Consider the following 25,248-nt stretch of genomic DNA (forward strand, 5'->3'; position numbering starts at 1 on the left):
GTTGAGAGTCGAACTTTAAAAGTTTAATTTTGCATATTTTTGTTGGCTTCCTTTAAAGCTTTTCCAATCTGGTTAGCATCCCTCAAAGCCACATTGTTTATGGGCACTAATTGAATTGCTTCAATCTCCTTGGATCGAGTGGATTGGCATAGTTATCTGGAAAGCAGGGTGCTCAGCATATGTATTCATTAAAAGTGGAAATTCCATTCCCAGCCCTGTAAAAGGTTCGTCCTCCGAGAAAACATACATCTGTGGCATGCAAGGCAGTGCAGGGACGTAGCGTTAGCCAGCTCTTAGCTGTAAAAGTTGCAGCTTAACGAACATTGTTCTAGGCCGTCTGGTGCCACGACTGGGGCTGTGCTTGGGGCTGTGCTTGGGGCTGTGCTTGGGGCTGTTGCTGATTGTGGGAACTTCGGTATTCGGCCGTGCTTCTCTACTTTGCTCTTCTATGCCAATCCAATTAAATTTGAATTTGCTTAGCGAACGTGATCAGAAGCCATCAACTATCGGAATTTTCGTCTGGGGGATTGCCAAACTTTCGGCCATTTGAATCAGCAATAAAGCTCCGATTTACTTCCCCATTGTAAACACGAAATTAAAAGCCGCTCTGTTCTCTGCTCAGGGCTTAGCCTGGTACAATGGTGGGATTTGGTGTGTTCTGGTCGTCCGGCTCGTTATTCGCCCCGGCATTCGCCAGGCACCAGCAACCAGCAACCTATTATCGATTGTTTCGATTGGATGCAAAGTCTAATTGGGAAACTCTATGCTGGCAGTGGTCATTCGGGGTAATCGAGATACTAAGCTCCGCCCGTCAAGTGCACGACGTGATGAGAATTGTGCGAAGAACAACTGCTGCAGCTCCAGCTTCAACATCAGCCAACAACTGAGTTCTGGCTTAAAGCCGTCTTGGCCCAGACCATTTCCGCAGCATGGATTCCTCCGACCGCCCTCCGCCTATCGCTTGACTGCACTTGGCCCTCCCCCCATTTGACAGAGACAGTTACTGCCACAATCGCATTGTTTTTAATAATCTCGCTCTCGCTACCCCCGAAGCCCGCTGAGAAGGAGGAGCTGCTCCTTGGAAGCGTGTCTGACAGGGACTAAAAATAAAAGCCAGTCAAGGCAACAACTTAATCCCTTTTGGCCAAAAAGCAGAAGCCAGAAGGCAAAGTACCGACTGGGAAATCGGGGGAAAACGAGGTCTGCGGTGTGGAGGAAAGAACTTACTTTTAAAGTCCATCTGACAAGCGATTCCTAACTAAAAACTTTTGTATGAATTTTAATGAAGGGATCTACAATATCAATGGAAACTTTGGCACTGATGCCAGGAAGTTTTCAAGGTACGAGTATCTAAGGTTCGGTTGTCATAATAATGAGATATGCGAGAGGGAATCTAGCTGAAAGCTTTGATAGAAGGATGATACACCCCCATGTAGAGAAAATACTTCAACTAAAACATCTCTCTATCATTCATTTCCATTTACAGAACCCGGAGACTCAGTCAATTAGCAATGAGCGAAGTAGCGAAGTAAATTTGCTGAACAACAACGTAGGGAGATCAAAATAGACGGAGACGGAAATGGCCGCTTAAGTGGCGCACATCCGGCGAAGCCCATTCCCAACCGGAAGACGAGTACCCACCGAGTAGGAGAGCACAGATAGGACAGCTCCTCTGACTCTGACCCAGCACTCAACCCATTAGCCAGACCAAACAGAGCCCACAAGATGGCCATCCTGAGCTGGCTGGCCACGACCACGACCACGCAGCTGCCGCTAGCGACGACCACCAACTGGAGCCTGACCACGGCCGCGACGAGCATCAGTCTGGCGGATGCGGCATCCGCAGGGGCAGCAGCAGTGGCAGCGGCATCTGCAGCGGCATCGGCAGCAGCATCAGCCGCAGCATCAGCCGCAGCAGCAGCAGCAGCAGAGGCGGCCCAAATAGAGGTAGACAAGTCGGGAGGCGTCATCCACAATCAGTTCGTGCAGATTTTCTTCTACATGCTGTACGCCACCGTCTTTGTCCTGGGAGTGTTCGGGAATGTCCTGGTCTGTTATGTGGTGCTGAGGAACCGGGCGATGCAAACTGTCACCAACATATTCATTACGAACCTGGCCCTGTCCGATATCCTTCTGTGCGTCCTGGGCGTGCCCTTTACGCCGCTGTACACGTTCATGGGCCGCTGGGCCTTCGGGCGAACGCTCTGTCACCTGGTGTCCTTCGCGCAGGGCTGCAGCATCTACATATCCACGCTGACTCTCACTTCCATAGCCATAGATCGGTACTTCGTGATCATCTATCCATTCCACCCGCGCATGAAGCTCTCCACCTGCATCGGGATCATTGTGAGCATCTGGGTGATTGCACTGCTGGCCACGGTGCCCTATGGCATGTACGTGAAGATGACTAACGAGGTGATTAACGGCACCCAGATGAGCGGGAACGACACCAGTGCGGATGCGGCCATGATGTTCAATGCGAGCTACGATGTGACAGGGTTCATTGAGGCGCCCGACGCAACCTCCGCCGCCCAAGCCTACATGCAGGTGATGACCTCGGGGGTGAGCACGGACCTGTCCTACACCCGGATGGTCTGCGAGGAGAACTGGCCGTCGGAGGAGTATCGCAAGGTGTTCGGGGCCATCACCACCACGCTGCAGTTCGTGCTGCCGTTCTTCATCATCTCCATCTGCTACGTGTGGATCTCGGTGAAGCTGAACCAGCGGGCCAGGGCCAAGCCGGGCTCCAAGTCCTCGAGAAGGGAGGAGGCGGATCGGGATCGCAAGAAGCGAACCAACCGCATGCTTATCGCCATGGTGGCTGTGTTCGGTCTCAGCTGGCTGCCCATCAATCTGGTCAACATATTCGACGACTTTGACGTCAAGTCCAACGAGTGGAGGTTCTACATACTGTTCTTTTTCGTGGCCCACTCCATTGCCATGAGCTCGACCTGCTACAATCCCTTCCTCTACGCCTGGCTCAACGAGAATTTCCGCAAGGAGTTCAAGCACGTCCTGCCGTGCTTCAATCCCTCCAACAACAACATCATCAACATCACTCGCGGCTATAACCGCAGCGATCGCAACACCTGCGGCCCCCGTCTCCATCATGGCAACGGCGAGGGCGGGATCGGCGGCAGTCGCGATGCGGAGGATCAGGACGACAACGGCATCACCCAGGAGACCTGCCTGCCCAAGGAAAAGCTCCTGATTATACCTCGCGAGCCCACATATGGCAATGGCACTGGTGCAGTGTCGCCCATTCTCAGTGGACGCAGCATCAACGCCGCCCTCGTCCATGGCGGGGAGCACCACCAGCAGCATCTCCAGCAGCCGCAGCAGGTGGAGCTGATGAGGCGCGTCCGCCGGCGCACCGACGAGGATGGAGACTACATTGACTCTGGCGACGAGCAGACGGTGGAAGTGCGCTTTAGCGAGACACCATTCGTTAGCTCCGACAATACCACGGGCATCAGTATCCTCGAGACGAGCGCGACCAGCTGCCGGGAGTCGGATGTGATGGTCGAGTTGGCCGAAGGAGGTGGAGGAGGAGAAATCGGTACACGAATTAACTGAGATAGGGTAAGTACGATCTGAAATCTGAGCATAATGGATGGGATGGATGCTAGACAAATATCGGAGGTATTACTCCATACACTTAGAATACACACCCAAATCGCCAGAATATTAAATAGAATAACTTCCACATACATATGTTTGTATGTGCTACACAATTATTTAAGAATTGTCTATCATTATATACATTAGAGAGGATAGGTCTCTCTTTCCGTAATATCAAAGGAACGAAAAGCACCCTACTAATATCACAAAAGAACTTTTCCCGCATAGTTCTCTTTCTTTCAGGCAAAAATTCGAGAGTCAATTGGATTGGCGCTCATCGTTTGATTGCGAATGCAGGGCCAAAAGAACTGCTGAATCAAATAGTATTCTGATGAAGGAATCATGTTTTTCCCCACTGACAAAGAACAACGCATTAGTGGAAATAAAGCGAACCTGCATGTCTTTTATGACAGTTGCAGCAAATGCAAGCAAACTTGCAGCTTCCATCCAGCATCTGGCAGAAGAGTTTCAGTTGCCGAGCAAGGGGGAGGGGAAGTAGGGCAGTACGTGGCAAGTTTCCCTACATTTGCCTAGCACCCCCAAGAGCAGTAAATCAGCTGCCATGAGTCAGCCAAAACATGTGCCCTGCTCGAGCACAAATCTCACCCAGCCATGAGCCTGGTGGACTGGGTTGCTGCTACCTTTGTCCTGTTGGTAGTAAAAATTCCCTTGCAATCTACAGAAGTTTGCCTCAGAGTATTTCTGACCTTTAATGTCTACTCTAGAGTAGAGAAGAAAATGTGGGAAAGAAAATATATGAAATTTCATCAGCAAATCCTTTGTAAATGTCTTATTTTGTCTTGAAGGAAAAATATTTACGCTGCGTTTTTTACAAACGCAACATTCATTTCCAAGAGCATAACATCTTCGTTATAATCGGCTTAGACATAAGAAAAATAATACTTATGCTAAAAGTTTATTCCTCAAATGGTCAGCGAAAGAACTTTTGAAGTCAGGTGGCGGGCTCTGAAGGAGACTCGGACACAGGACTCAGACCCAGGCCGGGCTGCGTCCATTTAACAGATGGGGAAGACTTGGTAATGGATTACAGAAATATGAAAAACGTGCCGACAATAAAGGAGCCCTTTAAGGTCGTATCCCCCCAATGCCCGAGGCCAGACAGGTGCACCAACATAAACATACTTAATATATTATATGAACAAGAATTACCATCTGAATGTTGCCCGATAAATACCAAGCAGAATTTACATTATTTGAGCCCCATATTTATTTATATTCTTTATGGGGGAGATTGTCTTTAATGTCTAGTATGTGTCTGAATATATGGTAGAGATCGTAAAGTTTATAAATACATTTAATTTGATTAAAAGCAAAGAGCTGATGGCGTCCAAAAAGTATAGTCTCTTGGGGCTAATCGAAAATGGAAGGCAAAATTATGTACATTGAAGGCATATATGTATGTACTATAAGACTATAGTATAACAATCACTGGAGTCAGAAATATTACTATTTGGTTAGTAAATCCATAGAATTACAAAATTACAAATGTGTGTACACTGTACACTGTACATGTCTGCATTCGTCTGGAGATATATTCCTGTGATATGTTGAATCTGGGCCACAACCACAGAGAATGTTCCTGTTTACATTTTGGTTATGTTTGCGGTTGTTTTTGAATCCATAGACTTAGAGCGAACCGAAACGAGACCAAAACTCGTATGAGTGGATGTGGGTGTGGATGTGAGTAGTGCGAATGAGGAGGGGAGAGGCCTGCTGTCCCCTAGCAGGCTAGCTAATGAATTATTCAGGCGGGTCGTTAGCGGAGCACAGTCCCACACGGCTGTGCCTAATTAGCCTTCCAGTCCTGAGAGGCTGGACAGTAAATAAATGGCAGGCACTGTGGCCAGGGCTGTGGTGAAGCTGGAGAAGAGAGCTACAGATGAATGAGAGAGTGGGTGAATGGATGAATGAATGAAGAAGAATGCCATGCATATCTGTCTCAGTAAACGGACCGACAAGCTTTTCGAGATGGTGCATGTCCAACCCATCTGCATTATGCATGAGGGAGGTTCAGTGCTCCGCAGCAGCAGAAACTCGAGCAACTACTCGCACAGTTGCAGAGCCAGTCAGACAGAGACTGTAAATAAGCGAGAAAGTTTTGTTTTAAAACTAAATAGTGTTTTTCTTGTTTTCTGCTAATGGCAAATGGCTGCACAAACTTCCTTTTGATTTCGGACCAGTACAATGTCAGCCCGACTGCCACTGATAAGTCGTAGTAGGGCCTAAACTTTGCCTCTTTTGTTCTGATCAAATTCGTAACAATCCGAAACACTCACCGCAGTAATTTGCAGTAAGTTTTGTTCCACAGTGGCCTCAGGCGCCGCACGGCTGCACTTAAAATGCCATTGGCAGCCGCAGAAAACTGCAAATGGTTAAACGGGAACAAAATGTTTGGCAAGGACAGCCCCAGCCACAGGGCAAACAGACTTATCCGATAACTATCTACCCGTGAATATACACAATTATCAAATACTCGGTAGTTAAAGTCTGTTGTTTATTTATACGAGTTACATCGAGAATCTGTCTGTCACGTTTTTCTAATTGGCGTGAAATAAATAATGATGATCAGCTGATGCGTGTAATGCGATAATGGCCTCATATCGACAAGTACTTCGTCAAGAAAAGTCTTCATATGTATGTAATATTGGCAGCCATAAATACATATCACCTTGTCTTTTCGCTATGTAACTTAACAACCCAGATAATAAGGGCTGTGGCATGTGTGCCGGCTCTTCCGTCCTTCTCTCAGAATCCGCATAAGCTATGATGAAATGGAGCACTTCTGGAGCTGGCGTCGCCAACCTTGTACCATGACCTGTGCAGACGGGATAAGTCCGGAGAAAATGGTTCGGATTGTGCCTAACACATTCAGCAAGTTGACAGTCTGGCTGCACAATTGTTAAGCCTTTGGACTCAGGTGACGGCGTTGCCGTGGCTATGCTCCGTTCCGTGCCGTTGGTTTGGTTCTCAATAAGAAATGCCACGACAGATTGTGCGCAACTTTTCTTATGCCACCACGGATGAGCGTGGAAAAGTGCGTTGTCAAGGAAAAGTTCTAAATGACGGACTTTGAGCAGGTGAAAACCGATGCACCAAGAAAAATATCACCGATAATCCCTTTTGAAAATCGTTTCAACTCTCGGTCCTGAAAATCGAATCGAGATATCTGTAGGGTAAGACCGTCTGGCGGTAGCATTCACTAGAAAAACATAAAATTAATAAAAGAAAAACCAATAAACGTCCTGGCGCCATTGCTCCATCTGGAGCGGTGATTCGTCACTGGCCTCGTCCGCCTCATTCCAACAGATGTGGGATTACGGGCGGAGTACGCCTGAATCACAACACTACTCGTAGTTTCTTTCGAAAAGTGCTACTTTTCCGACGAAAATGTTGTTTATTATACAGAACAAGTTTAAGCCGAAACATAACAAACAAAATACCATTTTTAGCTGTTGATAATATTTCCTATTCATAAACAAAACGTTTTATACCATTACAGTGGGCAGAATTGTGTAACGCACAGAACGAATTATCTCTAAAGTATTTACATTGTACATATACACATATATACATAAGTATACCTACATATATGTACATACAAACCACAGCCATAGATGGTATCTCTGTCTGTTTCTATGAAAACTATTCTGTCAGATTTTAAGCTAGGTATCAGCTTATAATTAATAAAAATTAAAAACAAAACGTGGTGGGAACCTTTACAATCAATTCCCTGGCTAGGTTAATTCCTGTAAGCGTATTATATGAATTCCTTCAAATCCATGTGTATTCTTGCTTAAAGTCGATCTTCGAGTCGATATATCCGTCTGTATGAACCTGGATCACTAAGAGCTAAATAAAGTTGGGTTTGTTTACCAAACTTTTTCTACCGATTTGAAACAGCCTGGAGAAAGCACACAATTTCCTAGACATTCAATATATTCGGTTTCTGAGAAGAAAGTGGTATCCGAGTGGCGGGTATCTTGCGGGTGTGTCCGTGTGTATTTTGATTCTCTTTTTGGCTCCTGAGATTTCTTAGAAATCTGTCGTTCTTTTTGTATTGTTGTATTTGTTGTTCTTGTCTAAATTGGAGGCCAGAATACACAGAATACAGAGTCGTTATGTGTTCTTTTTTGACACGGGAGAAGGGGGTGCAAGAAGTGAGATCCTACCCCTGCAATCAATCACACTAAAAGTGCATAATGGTGTTATAAAATCAAAGAGGCCGATTAAACCGACACTAAAGCAAAGGGCATAAATATCGTGAATGCAGCCCACATGCCACGCCCACAGATATTCATATGTGGATTCGAGTTCAAGTCTTTTGTGTGTATGTGGATTTAACGGCTACAATAACAAGGACTTTGGCTGCTTATCAGAGAGACATATGTACGTTCAAACGCGCAGAACCTCGCACATAAATGGGAATGCCATTATTTCAATATGTACGTAGTACGCACACTCGATACGAAATGTTTTTGGCATTGGCATTGGCTGGCAATAAAAAAATTATTGCTTGGCATTTACTTGTTCGCGCGATCGTCGTCGTCGTCCTCGAATCGAATCGGGGGATTTTGAGTGTTATGAAACATGTGTTCCTTTGGCCATGGCAAAAGGGGGTTTCAGAAGTGACATTTACCATTTACTAACTCGCACCACACACAAAAGCTTAGACTGACGGGCAGTGTTGAAAGGACGGGCAGAATCACTTCGTGTATCTTAGTTGAGTCTCTGGACCCCCTCCGACTAAGCGCCTGCCAAACAAAGAGTGAGTGTGTGGTGCTGGGGTACTTATGGATAGGTCTATCAAATCGTATTTATGCTGTCGGCAGCTGCTGAATAAGCCAACTTGAATGACAGACAGATATTTGCTACGTATGTGTGTGTGTGTGTGTGTGTGTGTGTGTGTGTGTGTGTGTGTGTGTGTGTGTGGAAATAAATGCGTTTAATGAAGTTCCTTCTAGCCAAATGGCATACCAGGAAGCCTCTAATTGATGCCTGACTACGCTCCTTTTCCCACCCCTCCCGCCTCAACGACAACCTCTGCCAATTACCAGTTGATGTGGTAATCGATACTGTGGCAGTTGCCTCCTAGATTTCCAACAGATTCCTTTTGTCTGATTAGCTTGTCGAAGAACAAACAAAAAGACTAATAAAAGAACAGGAATTTCATTGAGATTCCTTTTCAGATAAATACATTTAAGAAGGGAATGGAAACGGAACAGCACGGAGACAAGTGCTTTAATTGTCATTCGTCCGTATGCACCTGGTGAGCACTTAAAAAAGGATGTTCCTTCAATGTGTTCTTCTTTGGATGGCTATATATCTTTCAGATTTTCACATTATTATATATTCGTAGATTGTGTGTTCATAAAAAGCCCACAAGTCGTCAGATAAAGCCGAAGCAAGGTAATTACGACTCCATCTTCGCACTCAATTCAATACGTGTGGCCAGAAAGCCAGGCGAATACGGATACGGATACGGATGCGGATACTGCCAGTGTGTGCATACGGGTCCAAGTGGTGAAACCCTCATGGTCATCGGACTAGCAGAGCTAGCAGCAAACATTTCCATTAGGGCGGCAGGCTATGACGGTGACGGAGAAGGAGCGTTGGAATGGCCCTAGTCTTGGCCAATTAAGCAATTACGCTAACAAGCTTTTATTATGTTGGGTAAGCTGGACCGGCACCGGCACCGGGACCGGGACCGGGACCGGGACCGGGACCAACATTGGAGGGAGACCTTACCACGAAACTGGCCAAGGTGTTGAGCAAACAATTAAAGCGGAAAGCGCCAGAGACAACAGTGCGAATATACTCGTAGATGGAGTTTGGGCAGGCCGTGCGAGTGCGAGTGCGAGTGCGAGGGGCAGCTAAAGCGAGTTTAAAGTGGCTCAGATTAGGTGCCAAGAAACCCTGCAAGAAATTTATGAGCGTTGTTTGCCTTTCCTGCTATCCTCCGGCATAAATTATAGAAAACAAGCGACGGACCAGAGACCTCCGACCCCGACCCCCGACCCCCGACCGAGCTTCGAGCGCTTGTCCACAGAAGGAGAAAAGAAGAGAAGGAAAACTTTCGACACTTTGAAAGTGATGGTCATAAATTTTATTGACTTGTTGTCGGTATGCTTCAGTTGCTGCTCAGTAAAATATATCTGCGTTGGATATGCGAAGATATCCATATGTCCAGTCCAGTTGCCAGTTGCCGTTGCCTGGCACTTTTTATGTGGCACCGATTATGAGACGCACAAGGAGACGCAGACGCAGACGCAGACCCCAGACATGTTGGACTAGGCTAAGTCAAACATCATTTCAGGCGTTTAACTCACTCATCCAAAGTGCCCCACGACAATTACGACTGCTCGGAGCTGGAGCTGTAGGTCCTTGGCCATGCCAGGCACGTACATATACATACATACATATATGTGAGTAGCTACGGCCTGGCCCGAAGCAGCAACTGGAATTTCTAACTGACTTGGCAGCCGTTCGATTTACACTGGCTCAAGCGTCGCTGATCAAATCAAAAGATTTCCAATATTCATATTTCAATTTGGCAGCCACAAATATTGGGAAAACTGATGGGGAAATAAATGAAAAGGAAAACAAATTCGTTTTCTTGAATGACGTTCGCCTTAAAGTTGGTTTCCTCTTTTCCAAGACGGTTACTATTTTGTTTTTCATAATATTATTTTCAGTGTACTCGTACATTTCGTTAGCAGAAAGGAAGTGAGTGATTTTATATGTGGGATGGCTTAATGTCGGGCTGAATTTCGTCCTTTGTTATTGATGAAAATTGTCTATAAAAACGAGACCAGTTTATGCTCAATTAAATGCCATTAAAGGCGTTCGCCTCGACTTATACGAGTATGTGCGGTACGTGGCAGTCTTCGGACAGGTTGCTCTGCTTCTGCCCCAACGAATGTATACACTCGTTCCATTATAATTTATGCTTGAAGTTTTCTTTGTGATCCCTGACCAGGGGAGCACACACACAGAACCTAGCAAACCGAAGGGACAGAAAATCACATGGAGAAAATGGGACAGGGCAGGGCTGGGCTGGTGCTGGCTCCCCCTGTGTTGACAGCAGAGCTTAGCGCCACTTTATATGAGCCAAAGGCAATATTAACTTGACAGTGGCGCAACCGACTGGGAAGGGAGGGCCGCGCTGCCTCTGGTGCTGTCTTCATTAGATGCTTTATTAACAGTTAATTAAATTTTGTGTTTAATGATTGGCGAGGCAAAAGTCAAGCGCCCCCAGCACTCAGCACTCAGCACTCGGTACTCGGCAGTCGGGGAGGGGACTAGAGCTAATATTAAAAATGCTTGCGGCCTGGCATTTATTGAAGTTTTCCAAAGAGATCCAATTTTTGCCAGTCTGCCAGAGCCCTCCCTCGATTGTGTTGCCTAGGCATCGGATCTAGCAATTAAACGTTTAATGAAGCGAGAAATGCCTTTTATAATAAGTGCCCAACAAGAAATACCAAAACAGTTTCTGCACGAGGAGTTCTTGCGGATGGGTGATGTGCGAAATGGAGCTGGCAATTCGCATAGAATGGGATGACATTCTTGGTTACTTTCACATTTTCCCCGCTCAAAAAGCAAATATAATTACACTTTCATTATAGCATTTTGTACATGTTCTGGGATTGGACTACACTCTTTCATTCTTTGACTGAAAGACTGGGTTATTCTGCCCCCACGGAAAGGCATAATTATGCAGCCAAGAGCCGCAAGTGACAAGCCTACAGTCTACAGAACCGAGGAAGTCCAATGAAAAAATAAGGACATACAAACAAGTAGAGCTGAGCACAAGGCGAGCCAGGCGTTGTAATTGCGTTTGAGTCGAGGACTCTCCGGGAAGATTCTCTGCGAGGACTCCACCTGCACCTCCACCTGACAGCAGGTGGCGTTGCCAGGGACTTAAGGGGCGTCAAGAAAAAGTCTGCTTCGCTGGCGTTTGGGTTTGGGGTTGGGGTTGGGGTTGGGGTTGGGGTTGCTGTTGGTGTTGGGGCCGTCATCAGCCAACAGAATTTTTTCAGCCAGTTCTTAATTTATGTGCGAGTGCAAACAAAATCTGAATGGTGGAGAGCAAACAATGCTGGCCATAACGTTGATGGGCCTCTGCTTCTGCCTCTGCCTCTGTCTCTGGCTCTGCTTCTGCCTCTGCGAGCATGTTTGCTCCTTAAAGACCTTCTACTTTAATGTTACATCACAAGAGAGGATAAAAAAGAACTTGGAACATCTCTTTGGGGAATAGTGGTGATAGGAATGAAAAACTTTCGTGTGAGCAAAAAGATCCAACAAAAAAAAAAATGTTAAAAGACAAGAAAATCTTGGCAAGAGCTGGCTCTGAAATATTATCATAAATGTAGCTCGACGTTAGCTGGATGCTTTTCCTTTCCTGTTCTTTCATGGGATGCAAGGGATGATAACCGACTAAATGATGTCCTGTAATAAATATAGAAAATATGTTTATAAGCTGAAACTGAATAGTTGGGATGATAAAGAATAACCAACAAATTTCATTTTAATTTACGATGATAAAACTCCAGAGAGACAGCTCCAAAAAATATGAAGGTATTTATTCTCGCTCCTGTTCTGAGCCACATTTATTTCTCCAAACTTCGAGGCCTTGAGCTTGTCATACCAAACCACCTTTTGGCAGATACAAATCCTGACAAATATTTTGCTCATAATTTATGGCATACAAACACACACGCAGTGGTAAAAAAAGAAAAAAAAAAAAAAAACAGGTAACAGAATTACGCCACAAGGAAAAAGAAATTCCAACAAAACTTGTCCTAACTAAAAAAATGGCTTAAATTACTTTCCTTGCTCTTGTTGGGCTTTTCTTTAATTTTTTTCTGTGACCAGAGCTCAGTTGCCTCAGATCATTAGTCGTGGCCTTTCCAGGGAAAATAATAATTAAAGTACAAGAGAAATCAATCACATTAAACCAACAAAAGTGCGTACCATATCAAGACCAAGTCAAGAGTGTCACTGCTGATGAATGAATTTCAGAGATGAAAAGCACTGCATGTTAACGTTATTTTAATCAGGGCTGACGCAGGGAGCTGCAATTCAGACAGAAACGAATATCGCAGACAAAGCCCCACACTCAATCCCGACCCCAATAACTGTGTCTTGTAGAAGCCTCTTCTCTCCATGTTTGTGACAACCTGGATATGGATGCGACCTGCATCTCATTAAGCCACAGCGAAGCGAACAGTCTTGGCCATGGCTGTTGGGGATCGGATACCTACATACGTGAATGTATGTACATATGTACGTACATAAGAGTAAACTCATACGAGTATCCCCCGCAAGTGCCAGCAAAGAAATAATCATTCATTCACCATGGGGCCTTCTCGTCAATGACAATCTGGCTGAGTGGGCTGTAATACTTGGCTCACTGGATCTGGATCTGGATCCATGTCAAGCCTTGTCCTGTCCGGACAGCTTGAGCATAGGCAAATTTAAGTTGATTTTCAAATCAATACAAGGAAGCCAGATGGATGGGTTGGTGCCTGCGTGATGGATTGTTTTCGGTACTCGCTTTTTTTTCAGGTTAAATAAGGTAATTTTTCGGCAAAACTTTTGCTCACCATCAAACATTTGCTTTAAATATTTGGACATTTGCGAAACTTTTTAAAAATGGTTGCCTAAAATCCAGAGTAATCCCACTTGGAGTTTTTGGAGTTTTCTCATTTATTTTATGGATTGGAAAGCCTTGTGTTCGCCTGACTTTTTGTTTTGATCTTCTGACGGCTCCTGACCGCAAGCCATCTATGGTAATGGTAATGGAGGTCCCTCACTGCCCTTTCCAATAAAATTTTTGCTCTGTAAGCCAAACAGTGATTGTCCTTTGACAATTTCCGACTAGCATAGCTTATACATTATTAAAACTCTGTAATTGAATTAAAGGTACGTTTTCTCTTGGTTCCTCTGCTCTCGGGAGTAAGCCACAGGCAAATTAATTTTATAAACTTTCCAACAACCGCAGCCGAGTCGGAGTCGGAGTCGGGCACACAATTCCCCAGAGCAACTTTTGTGTAAGCAGAAAAATATTTCAAAAATTTAATTTCGTCTAAAATGCCTAAACGCGCTAAGAAAACAACGCAATGCGCGTTGACAGCTCCTCCTTCCACTTCCTCACTTTCCCACTTCCCACTCCCTCCCCCACCCCACTGAGAAATGGCAGAGCTCACTTATTGCTCCCAAAATGCTGGTACGTATACGTATATGGATGGTCTGTATATGGTCTGTCTAAGTTCAAGTTAATAACTTGAATAATGCCACATCATTTGGGCGACTAAGTGAGTCGCTGGCCCCTGGATATTTATAACAGCAAATACATCAGCGACAGCACCAGCGACAGCCGAGCTCCAGTCAGGGCGTGAAATATTGTTCGGAGAACTTCTCGCAGCCGTAGGACGCGCCTTCCCTTCCTTTACTGTGTGCAGTGGGGTGTGCAGGAACCCGAAAACAAGTGGCAAAAATCACTGTCAAGCTGCTTGCTCTGACAGCTTTGTTAACCAGGAGTTGAAACTTTGACTGAAACTGTGTAAAATGTAGAACTTTTTTCTGTAGACGTAGTATGTACAAAGATTTCTGTCTCGCAGGGGCTTGCCCTTGACCTGTTAGTCGATTCAGAATCATAACTCAAACAGAAATTTCCAGAACAATGAGCACATTTCCAACATACTGTACAGATTCTTGCCAGAATCTACTGATCGGATCTGATGGAGGGTCATCGGATCTAGGACGCCTGGCCAGTGGCATCCTTGACGATGTACTCAATCCACACCTAGAACTGGGGCACTTTAAGGACTCAGCCTCAACGTACGAGTCCGTCGCCGTCAGCCAAAGAAGTGCGTCATCGGGAAAGAGCATCGTAGACAAGCGCCTGGAGTACTGGAAGAACACGCTTCGCCAGAGGCGAGCGCTCCAGGAGAGACTTCGGAAGGCAACCGGCAAGGAGCCAAAGGAGATGCTACTCAATCATCCCACCTACATTGACCATCGAGATAGAGAGACGATCAAGCGGATACTGGACCTGGCCCGACCAAGGGATCCCACTCAGAAGGAGGCCACCCTAGCTGCGCTCCATCCATGCGCGGATCCTGTTCAGGAGACTCGGCCTCAGAAAGACTTTGTGGAGATTGTGGGGATACCAGGACAAATGGCTGACGAGCTCCTTGGTACAGACGATTCTAGGAACTTCCCCAGAAGCAAGTGGATCAATTCGAAACTTCTGAAAGATCGCATAGTAAAGGATTTTCCCAATATACAGAGGGTGCTGGAGTACTATCCGAGCATCAAGAACTTGGAAATTGTCCGCAGGCGGCGCTTGGGCACTCCCCGCGGTAACACTGAGTCCCTGAGCCCCATATCCAGCTCCTCAGTGATCGACATGACGGAACCCGACAATCTAGCGAAGCCGATTATTTCGGTTAAACGAAATCCAGGGTGCAGGTGTCCGCATGGCTGCACTGGCGTGTGTGTCCTCATCAATGGCATGCACTACAAGCCGCACGTTCCGGAGTTCTCGCCCATCCTGGAACGCACCTTCTGTTGCAATCCCTACCAGCACCACCTGCGCACCGTAATGCGAATCGAAAACAGTGGCGCAGATGTCATCAGGTTCACCTGGATGCGCGTCGGTTCTTTTGCATACAACGACACGCTCTTCGATGCGAAGGACAACGAGTTCGTCTTCGACGACAGTGCTTTCCGGCTAGAGCCCGGAGAGATTCGCGATGTGTCCGTCATGTTCCAGCCGCGAATGGTGGCGATAGTAAAGCAGCGATGGCTGCTGGCCATGCGGCCGCGTTTCTTCTTTTACCGTCCCTGTGCCCTAACCCTCAACTTGCACGGACGCTGTTCCCCTCCCAAGGAGTATCTCGATCGACTTGAGGAAGAGATAGCGATCTCGAAACGCAGCTCTGCACAGATTCTGCTACATATGGCTCTGCCTCTGGAGCAGAGACACCTTATCATGTGTCCCTATGAACGCGAGCTCGAGGACCGCGAGGCCTTCAACCGACGGAACAAAACCTTCCACTGCTCCACTCATGCGGACGCCGAGCAGCTCAAGGAGTTCTTTGCGGCGAACAAGCCCTTCCGATCCTATCCGAAGTGGGACTACAGTGTTCGGATGCTCATCGATCTGGTCTGTGACCACAAGGACCCGCAGAAGCGCCTACTCCTATTCAAGGAACTCACCGAAATCTTAGCGCGACTGCGCGGACAAGGGAGCGCTTTGACCGGGCCGCAGGAGCGCAGTTACACGAAGCTCAACTATGTGCGCGGGATCATCGTCAGCCGCATCGAGGAGTGGGAGGAGAAGGTCTGGCAGCTAGAGAAGCAGCTTCTCAAGACCACGCAGCAGCGCCTGCAGGACCTCAGCACCACGCAAGAGCAGGACAATGAGAATATACCCAGCTGCGTCGTGACCAAAGAGGCACACAATACCTTCCAGAGCGAACCTACGACCAGCCTGCTTATGCGGAGGCTAACGAAAATGAAATACTTTCGGGACTCCATTTACATATTCTCCTACGATCTGTTGTGCAACGCTGCCGAGGATATTGTATCCGTGATCGAAAGCACTGTTTAGATACAGGTCTTAACAGTTTGCAATTCTATTCCATAGAGATAATTCTTCAGATAATATGTTCATACCTGATTATGCCCTTAAATCCATGTTTTATACCATGTATACCCTCTATTCTACATTAAAATTTGTCAGAAAATTGTAACGCTTCTTGATCACAGTCAATATGTACCGATTTCCGGTTGTTTTTATGCAAATCATCAATTCTATACCAGGATTGAAGCTACATGTATGAAAGTTTTGCACAACGTCTTCGTTCATGAGTAAGGAAATCTCCTTACTTATTCATCATTATCTGAAGGGCAAGTTCCAGTTCCATAATCACGCCGAAACTTCCGGCCTAAATTAACATTTTAGTGGCAGACAAAGAATGTTTACAATCTGCATTTGTCAAGATGATTCTAAGACTTTTAAATTCTGCCAAATAATGTAAGAGCAAGAAGACAAAAAAATAATAAATATATTCAAAGTTCATTAACCCATGTTAAATATTCGAAAAATCACAAAGCCTGAGTTCTAAGACCTCACTTAACCCACAGACTCGTGCACATTTCCAAGGGTTAATGTCCGTGACGAGGAGTAAGCTCAATAATAGAAGCATTCCATCCAGATTTACATAGGTTCATCTAATGCTGAACTCTGTCAAGTCAGCCTATGGAGGAAGCCTTTTTCTGCCTACTGCTTTCCGTTTTCTGCTTTCGGCTTTCCTCGCCGGAGACAGTAAATATTTGCATGTGAGCTGTCCAGGTCAGAGTCAGACTCAGAACCCAAGCACCGACTTGGGGAATCCTTTTTTTGGGAGCAGTGATGGGATACGAGTATGCGAGTCTGCCTCTGCCCCTCTGCGAGGACGTTACTGTGTTTTTGGCCTGCTTGCCCGTTGCCTCTTGTCATGTAAATCTATTTTAATGTATGCAGCAATTAAAAATACATCAGTTTACTTTCGAGGCGCCTTTGACAGGCGGAGAACCTCTTCGGGATACTTCATGGCCCTGCGCCCGGGCATTATTATACCCGATACTCAAAATGAGTATTGGGGTATATTAGATTTGTGGTAAAAGTGGATGTGTGTAACGTTCAGAAGGAATCGTTTCCCACCCCATAAAGTATATATATTCTTGATCAGCATCAATAGCCGAGTCGATTGAGCCATGTCTGTCTGTCCGTCTGTCCGTCCGTCCGTCTGTCCGTCTGTCCGTCCCTATTAGCGCCTAGTGCTCAAAGACTATAAGAGCTAGAGCAACGATGTTTTGGATCCAGACTTCTGTGATATGTCACTGCTACAAAAATATTTCAAAACTTCGCCCCGCCCACTTCCGCCCCCACAAAGTACGAAAATCTGTGGCATCCACAATTTTAAAGATACGAAAATACGCAGAATCGTAGAGAATGACCATATCTTTTAGACTGCAGAATTTGAATAAGATCGAATTATTATTAAAGCCAGCATCAAGAAAACAATTTCATTTTTTCTCGCCGTGTCTCTCTCTAACACACACGTAGCATAGCCGGCTTTGCTTAGAGTAAAACATTAGCGCCTAGATCTCAGAGACTATAAAAGCTAGAGCAACCAAATTTGGTATCCACACTCCTTATATATCGGACCGAGACGAGTTTGTTTCAAAATTTCGCCACACCCCCTTCCGCCCCCGCAAAGGATGAAAATCTGGGGATATTCACAAATCTCAGAGACTATTAAGGCTAGAGTAACCAAATTTGGTATCCGCACTCCTGTTAGATCTCACTTTAAAACGTATATCTCAAAATTTCGCCCCACCCCCTTCCGCCCCCACAAAGAACGAAAATCTGTTGCATCCACAATATTGAGGATACGAGAAAACTAAAAACGCAGAATCATAGATAATGATCATATCTATCAGATTGCTGAATCTGGATCAGATCAGATCATTTTTATAGCCAAAAGGAACAAATCAACACGCTCAGACTAATTTTCTGTCTCTCTTGCACGCACTCTTTGTCGTGTCGTTCAATATTAGCGGCGTCTGCCGGAGGAGAGCCATACTGACTTAGTATCGGGTATAACTGTAGAGTTGCGGTGTCCGCTGCAACTCACAACGTTCCCCCTCGTTGTACTTGTAACTGCGCCATTTTGGGCTCATTAAATTTCATTGCGTTAAATGTTTTTATGTCATGCATATATTGAGTAATTTTTTTCTAATACTGGTTTTTTAAACCACTCTCCAAGGCTGTGGGTATAATATAAACATCAAATAAAAGCAATGAAGGGCTGGGAGGTGGTATATGGGGGGGCTACGGCGATGACTTGATAACATTCCATTAAATGATGATGTCAACCCGGATGGGTCTGCGATTCAATGTGGCACCTTCATTTACATAAGGACCAACACGTGTTGGGCCCATTGAACTGTCATCCGATCCGATCCTCTTCGAGTCCCAGTCCCTCTTCCTGCCCCTGTCCCTGTCGTTGCCTAATTACTCTCTGTGCAAAATTCATTAAATACCCTGACACCCTAATCATCCTTGCCTGACCTTGTGTTTGTCTATCTGTGGGCTAAATTAAGTCCACATCGCCACTCATTAAAAAGAACATTTCCTGTTGAGTTGCTGTCGTCGTCGTGGTTGTCTCTCTGTCGAGCCTGCGGCACACTCTCCAACCACCTGCCACATGAGAAGTGACGAGTGCACAGAGCTTGTTTGTGTCACCATCTAATTGCGGCCAACTTAAAATCCACTCAAGTCATGAGCAGTCGTAATGTACTCTTACAACTGGTTGTGGTTGCTTTTGACAGGAATGCGCATTCCCAGCTAAAACGATGTGCTTGGCATACATGGTAAGTCCTCCTGCTGGGCATCGGGACAGGGATTCTTTGGGAAGAAGTTAGATGGATTGTTGATAGTCGTTGGCCATTTGTTTCAGCCACATCAATTAGCAAACACATTTTTCGACCCAGAGCCAAAGAGTCACCACCTACGAGGAAGTTACATAAATTTCCACCCCATTGATTTATTTATTGGTCTGTTTCGTAAATATTTTATTCTATTCCCATTCCCTATTGATTTTGTTGGGAAAACTTTTGGCAACTGGACAATATAGAATATAATGTAAAAGAACAATCGCCGCATAAAGACAATGGCCAAACAATAAAAGGAAACTTTTGTGTGTTTGGGTTTGGGGACCCTTTTTTGAGAATGGAGCGGAAACAAAGGCAAAAGTAAAATCATTAAAATTAATTACATAAACATTATTGTGCCGATGGCAATCAATGTACGCACAGTACAAGACCGTTGAGGCAGCCAGCCCTCGGGTCACAGATGGTTCTACAATTTTCACTGGCTTGCGGCCAAGTCCCTCTATTGGCAGGCACACCGCAACACAATGCGTATACGAGTAATTTCCTTACGCGCACCCAGCGCATATTTACATGGCCCATTTCTGGGAGTGGGAGTAGGAGTGGTAGTGGTAGGGGGAGTAGACGATAATGAATACTTAATAAAGCGGTATTCAAGTTGCTCGACTCCGGGGGCGACAAACAAAGGCGACAAAAAGACCAAAGACCATGGCGAAGGCGAAGTTTACCTTTGTTTGACTCTCTACTCATACTCTCTACTCTCTACTTTTCCCGTTACGTTCTTTTCACTTGGTTTTCTTCGCCATTTCCGCGAGGCTGGTCAGGAAATTTCACTTCAATTACCAACACCCAGGCGGCAGGCATTTAGCATTTAAATAGATTCAATTTGTCGGCAGCTTTCGCTTTCGCGTTCATTAAAGCCACGCAAGCGATTTTTTTCTGCAGTGAGGGCACCGTAACAGCAATAACTGTTTGGGGGTTATAAGTACGAAAACAAAAAAAGAGTATCCGTTGCGGATGGGATCTATAAATTAAATTTTCTATCCTCTATTCATAAAAATGCTGAAAAACCTTCTTCGCAAACAATTACTCTTGCAGTTTGACGACCGGCAAAAGTTTATTTGCTCTAAAAATATGTTTTCTTGGCTATTTTCTCAACAGCTTGCGTCATTGTGGTTACTCTTAAGCCAGTATGTAGTGCTATACTGAGAATATGAGAAAACTGCACGGATTATAAATGGAATGAACAAATGAATGCCGGTAAAACTAATGGCTATCGCTACAGAAATAGCGAAATAGCTCTCAAAGGAGAGCAAAGTTAGGATTGCTCTCCAATTCCAGTATCATCAGGTGATGACTGATAGCAATAACGTCTAAGTTAAAATAAGTCCACTCCAAGGTCTACTGTACTCAAAATAAATATCTAATTTTAGATTTAAAATTAATATTTTAAGACGCTAAGTTGCTCTTGCTTTTCACATGAGCTTCTTATAGGAAATGGCTCACCAATTTGCCATCGAAGCCCAACATGCAAATTGATAGCATCATCACAATAACAAATCGATATATACGCCCACGCCCACAGATGACTACGAACGCCAGAACAGAATTCCATATAGACAACCGCAATTGGTGCGTTATTTTTGTGCCAATAAGGCAAGAGCGCCATATTGGACGGGTAATTTTAATTAAAAATTGTCAAATTCCAAATGAGGAGGGAGACATCAAATATTCAATAGAAAATCAAAAAGGCACATTATTAAAAATGCATTGCACACAAACGCCAATTAAACGCAAGTCGCTGAGATTTTTGCTGTCATTGGGGATAGAGGAAACTTTTGCAGATTGGAAAATTAAACCGGCAGCAAAGCTGCCGGTTTTAAATTTCCCTTTCATTTAATTTAATTCGATTTTCATTTATTACACACCGTTGCAACATCATTTTTGCTGTAAGACGAGCTGAATATAAAACAGAATACATTATATCCCGAACAATTTAAAAATAAAACCAAGAATTAATTAACCCGAGTATTGTTCTTCTCCCCTTCGAGGTGGTAATGGAATGGATTAAATAATTAAAGGGTGATTAAAATTGCATGACATGCAAGCCAACGTCGTCTGTCAACGCTTCGCTCAGCACCGTATACGTATACGTAATGCAGTTTTATGGAACACGCTCTTGACAACCAGCTAATGCTAATTAGGGCCCGCCGGGGGCCAGCAAGGACAGGAAAGAACAGGACAGTGCAGCATTGGAGAGGACAATGTCGATTTCGATTGCCCAGAAGGCCACTGAGACCATGACAAAGCAGGGGCGTGGCACAGTTTTGTTTGTTGGCCTGGTCATCCTGCAATCCGATGCCCCTCTACCCGATGATTGTGCAGACTATTGGAGCCGGTCCATGGTCTAGCGATGGGTACGATGCACAGTGAGGCCCTAGCCGAATTCAGATAGCAAAAATATAACATTTTATGAGAGCCTTGGATGACTTGAATATACGCATTTGATGGAGTGTTTTTTTTTGAGCTGTCAGAAATGCAAACTTGGCTGAAATCGGATATATGAGCATTCAAAGTAGTCCTTTTTATACCCTGTATTCAAAGATTTTCCGACCCCACAAAGGATATATGTGTACATATATTCTTGATCAGCATCAGCTGTCCGTACGTTCGTCTGTTTTGTCCGTGTCCTACCACATTCCCCCCACAATCCATTAATAAAAAAATCCGTGTGTTTTCATTTTGCGAACTCTTTGAAATTCTATTGTATTTATAAAAAGTGTCTGTACTGAATTTTGCAAGCTGAAATGTCCGAAAGCCCCACTGTGCTGTGATGTTGCTAATGTTGAACTGGGAACAAAGCAATGTTTGAATGTTTCCATTTTTATTTGCTCTGAGACATACATTTCTGTTTCAAGCCCATTCAAATGCGATTTGCTGCTTGGCAAAGTCTCAAACCTAGACGACATAGGAATTCAGACAAATTGGCGTAAGCCGCTTTCATGACAAAAGGTTATACGGAACCATCGAAGCCTCTGATGTGGAATGACTCAAAAGATATACATACTTGTATATGATTGTTCGACAAATGCGTGGGAATTAAACCTAAAAAGTACTTTTTAGCTATCTACAATAAGGGGGATAAATTCAGATGATGTTACTCTTGAATGCCTTGAACAAATTGAAATTGACAAGAATATTCGCTCATGTGTCCGCCCATCAATATGTCAATCACTAATCTTATTTTCAACTCTTCTTCTTTGTGTCTTACAGATTTTCGAAACGCATTTCTAGGCATTTTCACGGATGGATTTTCATTGAATTGTGCTGGCAATTCAAGCCAAAAATATGCAGGGTTTTGGCGGCTGAATGCTGGAGAGTCCTATTGTAAGTCAAACTAACGAAATAAGAAGAAAAAGGAAGAAAATGTGGAAAGAAATGCTGATAAATGCCAAATCAAGTGACAACGATGCGTAAAAAGTGGAAAGGGAGGATTGTCTAGCAATTGGCTGAAACAGCTACACAAGTCGTTGATATAAAATATGTATACATATGTTAATGGGAGTGTGTGTGTGGTGGGTGTGTGGTTACGGATGCATGGATGTGTGGGTGTGACTGGTCCTGGAGGCAGTGCTCCTTCTTTATTCAGCTATTTCTGCCGTTTTATATTGTGTTTTTTGGCCATTCAAGTCGCGGGAATTGCCGCGCCATTTCGCCTATATATGTCGTATACTAGTCCTCGTACAATGCCTTGAAGGAAGGGTGACTCCCATACGCAATTCCCCCGAACGTTTGCTTTTGTCGGATTCAATTTGTACCTAACAATTGTCGAACATTTGTCGTTGTGGTCTTGGCATTCGCCAGACGCAGGGAATTAAATTTCCTGTGCCGATGTGCCAGTTTTTGGCTCAATTGTGTGGAAATATGTCAACTCAAGCCCCTGCCCCTTCTTACCAGCTTTTGATGGACCCGCAGCCCCAACAATGGCAACTGGAAAACCAGCTACGAAAATAATTTGCTCGACTTTTGAAGAGCGAAACATTTCCACGGCTGATGGAGCACAGCAATGGAGCCAGAAAGCGGACGAGAATACATACAGAGAAACATATGTAAGCTGACATTGATGAGATTTGGTCGGGACAAAGCCAACCGAGCCAACTCGGAGAATATCCTCGTATTGAAGCTGGCTGACAGCTGGTTGCGGATTCGCCTTCAGGCATTGAATCGAAATTTAATCTAAAATTGTTTCCGACCATGAAATGGAGTTTATTAATGCCACATCCGGCCTTGGACTGAAGCCTTTTATAACTATAACCTATAATTCTCTATGCAGTATTTTGTGCATCATATATTATCGATGCCTGTTTTTGTTCTCCAAGTTTCCCATTCAAGTTTCCCCTGGCTGCTTGTGTTTCTTTCTGGGCCTGTCATTTATAGCCAATAGTTGGGTGTGTGGTGTGTGTCTTTATTTAAATAATTAACTCGGACTGCAGGCAGTCTTGCGCATAAAAGTTAAACTATTATATGATCAAATATTTCATTGTTAATAAAATGTTTAGGTCTAAGGCAATTGCAGCTCGAAGCGCTTGTAAAGTGTTTCCGAGCATAGTATAAGCATAAAATAAACTGTACGAGTATATCCAAAGTCATAATATATGTATATGTTATATATGTACGAGTAAGGGGAGATCTATAGCTATACGAGTGTCAGCTTAGGGCATCAAATGCTAAATATAAACAAGAAATGGGGTAGCGAGGGGCAAACACATAAATGAACCAAAACCATAAAGAAAAACCAAAAGTACGCAAAATTGTGCTGACCACGAGCCCCGCTTTTGGAAGTTTATGTCTGGCGATGTCGGGCATCATAACCACTATACTCACCCTCCCCGTTCCCGTTCCCGTTCCCGTTCCCGTCCCCCTTCCCTGTTCCCTGTTCCCGTCTGCATCGTAAAACAAGCTTTCAAAATATGTGTCACCGGCTTTGCTGTACTTTTGGTTTTTTTATCGCAGTTTTGTGGCATGTTTCCATTGCGTATACGTAATATAAGCTAGTTTAATTATAGCCAAGTCGATAGAAATTATTTGGCTAAGGAAAATAATTAGAATACTCATCGAACTGTAAATTTAATCGGAAATTGCACTTAAGTGTGAGAAAGTCTCATTTAATGTAAGAGGCAAGTGTGAAACATAAATATTATTAAAATAAAGAAAAATGTGTGTAAGTTTAGCCAAGATTAATAGTATGTTGTTTTACTCGTAACACCCTATTAAGTGCGGTCAGAGATAGTGATTGAATGAACAAACGAATGGCAAAGAATTTCGACATATGGAGGGAGAATTATTAGAAAATAATATTAAGTAAGCACATACTATACATACCAAAAATTTAAAGCATAGAACTAATTCTATAACTAAGACAAAATTTATGTAAAATAAGAAATACAGATATAGATCTAAGCATTGATAAGAGTTACGTACGAACAAATTTGTCGACATGTTGTGTGTTTCTGTATTTGAGAGTATTTAACCACTAGTTAAGGGTTTTTAGAAACAAAACCAAAACCCCAAGACAGGTCAAATATTATTCAAAGAAAATACATGCATACATACATACATACATACATACATACATACAAACATACATACAAACATACATGTTTAAAGTTAATGAAATTACGTGTATCCCAAAGTTGAAAAGAAACCAAAGAAAAAATGTGTGTGCTTAAATATGAATAGAAAACAGGGAGTACGATTAATATCGCGAACGGATGACAGATGCCATCGCAGCTGAGTATTAAAATGAATATCAAAAAACCATACTTATGTAGTGAAAAAGGTGTTTTAAAATGACAATTTATGAGAAACTAAATAAATAATGGATGTTAAAAAAGAAACGGGTGAATACGTTTACATTGGGGCTACATATGGAAGCAACAACATTGAAGCAATCAACTTTTGATTGGATTGAATTCCGGACGAAATATTGCTGGAATGTATGTGCGGAATGTTCGTTGAGTAGGAAGGGAAGCAGGTGCTGTATCATGCCGTGGCATACTTTGATCAAATAAATAACCAACTGGCAAATAAGGACAAATGTGTGGACAAGCGATTTGTCGCTCGGTAATTTATATTCATATCGTAGCAGTGTGCCACAGCTGG

General features: G+C 44.2%; 2 protein-coding genes across 2 annotated transcripts in view; both read left to right on the forward strand.

Moving 5' to 3' along the window:
• LOC108153550 (neuropeptide Y receptor type 6) overlaps positions 1-24,972 on the forward strand; it is a 37,934-nt gene extending 12,962 nt beyond the window's left edge. The window contains exons 2-3 of the mRNA XM_017283618.2: positions 1,487-3,582; positions 22,360-24,972. Of these exons, the coding sequence (XP_017139107.1) occupies positions 1,726-3,576 (1,851 nt within the window). The 5' untranslated portion in view covers positions 1,487-1,725 and the 3' untranslated portion in view covers positions 3,577-3,582; positions 22,360-24,972. The remainder of the gene's footprint in view (positions 1-1,486; positions 3,583-22,359) is intronic.
• LOC108153549 lies at positions 14,248-16,397 on the forward strand. The gene has a single exon (XM_017283617.2). The coding sequence runs from the start codon at positions 14,324-14,326 to the stop codon at positions 16,256-16,258; it is 1,935 nt and encodes a 644-aa protein (XP_017139106.1). The 5' UTR covers positions 14,248-14,323; the 3' UTR covers positions 16,259-16,397.
• Positions 24,973-25,248: the final 276 nt, after the last annotated feature.

This window comes from Drosophila miranda, chromosome XR (genome assembly GCF_003369915.1).
Source record: "Drosophila miranda strain MSH22 chromosome XR, D.miranda_PacBio2.1, whole genome shotgun sequence".
Classification (NCBI taxonomy): Eukaryota; Metazoa; Arthropoda; class Insecta; order Diptera; family Drosophilidae; genus Drosophila; species Drosophila miranda.